Source organism: Jaculus jaculus, chromosome 4 (genome assembly GCF_020740685.1).
Source record: "Jaculus jaculus isolate mJacJac1 chromosome 4, mJacJac1.mat.Y.cur, whole genome shotgun sequence".
Lineage (NCBI taxonomy): Eukaryota > Metazoa > Chordata > Mammalia > Rodentia > Dipodidae > Jaculus > Jaculus jaculus.
In genome coordinates this window covers 31,778,867-31,784,370 of record NC_059105.1, presented here as the reverse complement: position 1 = coordinate 31,784,370, position 5,504 = coordinate 31,778,867, and the positions used below count along the sequence as shown (strand labels likewise).

At 43.9% G+C, this 5,504-nt stretch overlaps 1 protein-coding gene across 1 annotated transcript; it reads right to left on the bottom strand.

The window, feature by feature from the left end:
* Positions 1-1,603: 1,603 nt before the first annotated feature.
* On the bottom strand, positions 1,604-3,662 carry LOC101606158 (gamma-crystallin C). The gene is made up of 3 exons (XM_004653534.3): positions 3,491-3,662; positions 3,155-3,397; positions 1,604-1,876 (listed from the first exon to the last, which is right to left on the bottom strand). The coding sequence occupies exons 1-3, from the start codon at positions 3,497-3,499 to the stop codon at positions 1,604-1,606; spliced, it is 525 nt and encodes a 174-aa protein (XP_004653591.1). The 5' UTR covers positions 3,500-3,662.
* Between the last annotated feature and the right edge of the window lie 1,842 nt (positions 3,663-5,504).

The following is a 5,504-nucleotide window of genomic DNA, read 5'->3' as shown; positions in this document are numbered from 1 at the left end:
CACACTCATCAACGGAGAAAAGCTGTACCAAGCTATGCAATCTCCCAACCGTGGAATGCCACTCAGCTGCAAGACAGAATGATACTGATGTAGATATAAGACCACATTATATTGCACGTAAAAGACAAGTTGCAGCCACACTTCTGTAATCCTAGACTCAGGGGGGCTTGAGGCAGGAGGATTGAGAGTTCAAGTAGAGCCTGGGTAACATAATGAGATTCTGTCTCAAAACAGAAAATGAATTACAAATGAAACGTGTAGCATTATGCAAGCTCCACGAACAATGCAAGTGTCCTGGAAGGGTGCCCGCTAGTGCAAGTGGGGGATTGGCAGTCAAGATTATGAGAAGAACCCCTCTACCCTGCTGATGGAATTTATAAAGAGCTAAGATTATGAGTGGCTTCTCCTTTGGAGAGAAAAGTTCAAATTAACAAAAAATTATTTCTCTACTGATAAAAAGATTTTACATTGTGTGTTCTTAAAGTTTTGATTTTTGGAGCATTACTTTTGAGAAAGCAAATTTTACCCCAACCAAAGGGCTCTAGCTAGAAGTTACAACTTTCTTCAATGAGCCTCTAAACTTGAACCGATTCTTTTTGAAGTTTATGGCCTTTTAATGTTTGTGACATATTATACCACACAGGCCTATTAAAAATGGTGCTATAAGATCTTATTCCTATATTTTTCCTAGCTGAGCACATGAATTGCCATCCAGTTTCTGGATATCTGGCCAGGGTAGTATTGGCCTAGATGCATCCTCTCTAGAACTGTCTTTAGGAGAAGGGGGGAGGGTGGCTTTAAGTTTGCACAAAGGCATGGCCAAGTACAACTGCCACTTTGCCTTAGTTAGGTTCACAGTAGACAAAGCTAGTTCTTTTTATTTTTAAATATTGTAATTTATTTAATAGCAAACAGAGAGAAAGAGAGAGAATGGGTGTGCCACAGTCTCTAGCCACTGCAAATGAACTCCAAATGTACACACCACCTTGGGCATCTGGATTTACATGGGTACTGGGGCATCTAACTCAAGTCATTAGGCTTTGCAGGCAAGCACCTTACCCACTGAGGCACCTCCCCTGCCCCAAAGCTAGTGCTTAAACAGTATAGATTTTGAACTTGCTCTCACCTCTCAACTGGCATGCCTTTTGCAGTCTCCAATAACTCTATGGGTCAGAAGGGAACACTGGCAACATTGTCTTTTGAAGGCCTCAGCTGATGTCAGCCTCCCTTCTAGCAGCCACCTTCTCCCGGGTTTCAGCTTTGATCAGCCTTTTCTCTCTCAGGCACGTATAGCCACTCTCCTCCCCCACCTTTTCTTTTTTCCTTTTTGGTAGTGCTGGGGATTGAACCCAGGGACTTGTGCACACTGAACTCTTATCACGGAGCTACCTCCTCAGTTCCTACCTCAATTTCTGAGGAATCCAACTTACTCAACTTAGAAGCACTTGAACAAGTCCCCAACATTTCATACCTTTAACAGAGTGTACTTACAGTGCATGGATTTGTACACAATGAAAGAAAAACAGAAGTCAAGGTTTGCCAACAATACAGACTAAATACTTTATTAGGTTCCAAAATGAGAAAATGGTAGTGTTAACCTATTTTAGTATAAATCTATCACCCTTCGCAAAGAGCCCGCCTTAGCATCCATGGCACCCCAGTCGTGATAGCGCCTATATTCCTGGGGCCTCAGCAGGTACTGGCGGCCCCGGTAGTTGGGCATCTCATAGAGGACCCAGCAGCCCTCCAGCACGTGCAGTGAGCGCACCTCACTGAGGTGGAAGCGGTCCTGGATACAGGAGCAGTCCTCGTTCAACTCCATCATGAGGCCCTTGTGGTCTTCCCTCTCGTACAGCCTCATCCTGTGGGAGCCGGTCTGCTCAGGTCACAGAAAGAAAGATTGGAAAATGCAAATGAACCTCTTCCGGAATTCACCCAAGCAAACAACAGAGGAACTTCGTAGGTTGGGGCAGGAGGCTGCTGAGGTATATTGTGAGCCTCTAAAATTGCTGAGTGTCATGCACGGAGGAGTCTTCTGCTAGCTTTTAACAAACCCTTGCTCCTTTTCTATCATGTAGGAGCTGTAACTTCTAAGAGGTTCAGACTGAGTTAGAACTCAATCTTGTCCTAACTCCTTGTGTGCATTCAAAGCTTTATCTGGTGGGGGGAGGGGGGGGCGGGAAATGTAAATAATTTAGGTTTAATAGTCTTCTTAGAAAACTATTACTTCCCAAACTTATATACATATATGATAATCACTAAAGTAGAATTCTGTTTTATTTTGTTATACAGGCTACCTGTGTACTCAAGATCCTCTGTCCCAGCCTTCCAGGTGTTAGGATGACAAGTGTGCACCACTATGCCTAGCAAGATTTCTTTAAAAAAATGTTTTTTTAAAAAAAAATTATTTATGAGGGAGAGAAAAAGAGACAGACTGAGAGAGAATGAGTGTGCCAGAGCCTCTAGCCACAGCAAACTCCAGACTCATGGGCAACCTTGTGCATCTGGTTTATGTGAGTTTTGGGGACTTGAACCTGGGTCCTTAGGCTTTACAGGCAAGTGTCTTAACTGCTAAGCCATCTCTCCAGCCCCAGGATTTTTAAAATCATTTACTTTAATGGCAAGTTGGTTTAGATATCTTCTTGCAACCAGAATTTAGCTAATTTTCCAAATTAAGGAAAAGGATCTTTTCCAGAGTTGGACACTATCTTTGCATAGCCCAGAATAACAATACTTTTCAACGTTTCCTACTGCACAGTGAAGCACATACCTAACTTGTGCCTTAGAAATTCCTTTACTATAGGAAAAACAATTAATTTATTGGCAACATTCTTGTGTTCAACCAGCTTCCCATTTACACTTTTATTTTCTAGCCCTTAATAATATTACATAGAGACAACTTTTGATTGGCTTAATTGTAGCAACAATTAAAAAAAAAGAAGAAATGCATTTTTGTCTCAGTACATACATTCTTTCTTATAATTTACTGTCTTCCTGCCTGCCTCTATTCTTAGGCACACATTTAGAGTCCACTGGACTCTTAGGTACTTTTATAGAAAAAAAAAAAAAAAAGAAAGAAAGGACTCCTCCCTGGGACATCAGTAATAAGGTGAGGATATTGGGGCATCACGGGCTGAAGTCAAACAGGACTCACGTGGGGGATGAGGCGGCAGGAGCGGATGGAGTCGCTGAGGCCCATCCACTGCTGGTAGTCGGGGTAGTCCCCGCGCCGCAGGAAGTACTGGTAGCCCTGGTAGTTGGGGCGCTCATAGAGCATCCAGCAGCCGCTGTCCACGCGGATGGAGTTGCAGCGGCTGAAGTAGGTCTGCAGGTTGGGGCAGTCGGTGCTGCACTCGTAGCAGCGGCCCTGGAAGCCGCGGTCCTCGTAGAAGGTGATCTGCAAAAGGAAGAACAGTTCCGAATGAGCTCAGCTGCTCCTCCTGGAACGAGCCCGTTTGCTTTCTCATCGAGGGCGTGCTGCTCGCCTCACCTTGCCCATGGCTGGTGGGTGGCGGTGCTGCGTGGGGAAGCGCGGCGGCCCCGGGTCTATATAGCTGGCGGGCTGCTGCGTAGGCAGGAACCACACAAAGGGGGCCCGGGGAAGGGCGGCCCGGGGACCTCGGTTACAGGCTGCATTCAGCGGCGGGCACTGCACGTTCGCCCGGTGCTCTGGTGGATTCTAACGCTGTCCTGGATGAGCCGCTGCTCTGTGTCGCTTTATTTGGATTCTTGGTGTTTTCTAAATTTATCAGCACATCAGCCTGAACTTTTGACCTTGAAGGTCGTGTGTCTAACACGTTGATTCCATTATGCTTCACAAATCTTCTGTGAAAAAAAAAAAAAAAAAAAGAAGTGCTTCGGAATTTGCAAGGCTAGAATCTGAGATGGAATATACAAGCATTCATCTTCGGGTGTGACAGAGGCTAAGTCTACTTTAACTTTGTTTTTGTCTTTTTCTTCCCCTTTACACGATTTGCCAGCCCAGCACAGGACAAGATCACGCGTCTAGATCTGGAGATTAACTGGTGTTGACTGAAGCTGCAAGGCCTAATTATTACTAGCTTTATCCTGTATGTAACTCGAAGCCAGCCAGGGTAGTCAATTTGTGGTAAGAACCCAGAAAAAAGTTTCTATGGTGGAGACCCAAAATTGGAAGTGAAGTTTTGTATGGACTGGCCCCTCTCTTCCGAGGGCAGCGCAGGCCTCCAAGCTTCCTGAGTAAGAGTGAGAGCTGTGGACTCAGCCCACTGAGTAGTGCCAGGGCTAGGCACCTGCCCCCCCAGAATATGCCTTGCCTTATGGGAGATGGTAAGTGATGATGGAGGAGGGGAAGCCAGGGAGAGGGAGAGAGAGAGAGAGAAGCAGCCTTTGGCATTTGGAAGCTGGCTTGACACCCCTATCTAGGACCTTTTACTCACTTATTAGACATGAGCCATCTCCTGAAAGACCAACTGAAGACAAGGTTACTCGGAAATTATGATTTTGTCTAAGTAAAAACAAAGCCAGTGTGTTACCTAGAAAATGCTATCAACTCCCACTCCTCCTCTTAGCTAAAATAATTGACTGCTTTTTGTTTTGCCTTAAACGAGAAGTTTATTTAAACAAGATGCTTGACTTGAGGGGAAACTATGTAGGATACATGTTTTTAGAGTAACTTATCCCTAAAGATAGATTGTCCTACATGTAACATCTGTGTACAAAAAGAGTTATAAAATTGTCTTTGGTTTTACAATGATAAATGAAAGACATTAAATTCTCCAATCAAACAAGGTATGTAAGATTTTATTGTTTTTTTTTCAGTGAAAACAGAGCAAAATAACAACTGGAACATAAAGATAAGAGCTGAACGAGCATGCCACTAATAGAGAAAGGGGATATTTTCCCCAAACCAGTGCTTTTTCCCCATACCATTTCTATTTGATGTCAACCAAAACATTGGCCATTTAGTTTAAAAAGAAAAAGAAAGGCTTGAAGGATGGCTTGGAGGTTAAAGGTACTTGCCTGCAAAGCTAAAGGACTCAGGTTCGATTCCCTGGGACCCACATAGCCAGATGCGCAAAGTGACACATGCATCTGGAGTTCAATTGCAGTAGCTGGAGGTCCTGGCACCCCCCATTCTCTCTTCCTCTCTCTCTTCCTCTCTGTCTCTCATAAATAAATTAAATAAATTAATTAAATTAAAAAGAAAAAGAGGGCTGGGGAGAGGGCTTAGTGGTTAAGGTGCTTGCCTGCAAAGCCAAAGGCTCTAGGTTTGATTCCCAGGACCCATGTAAGCCAGATGTACAAGGTGGCACTTTATCTGTTAAATACATAGAAATAATATATTAAAAGCAGGGCTGTCATCTTTCAGGTGCTGGTGCACCTATTCTCTCCCCCTCTGTCTCTTTCTGCTTCTTTCATGCTCTCACATAAATAAATAAAAATACTGAAAACATTATTAAAAAATAAAGAAAGAAAAGTGCAATATGCTTGGGCTCATACACCAGTTACCTTAGGTGCAGCAA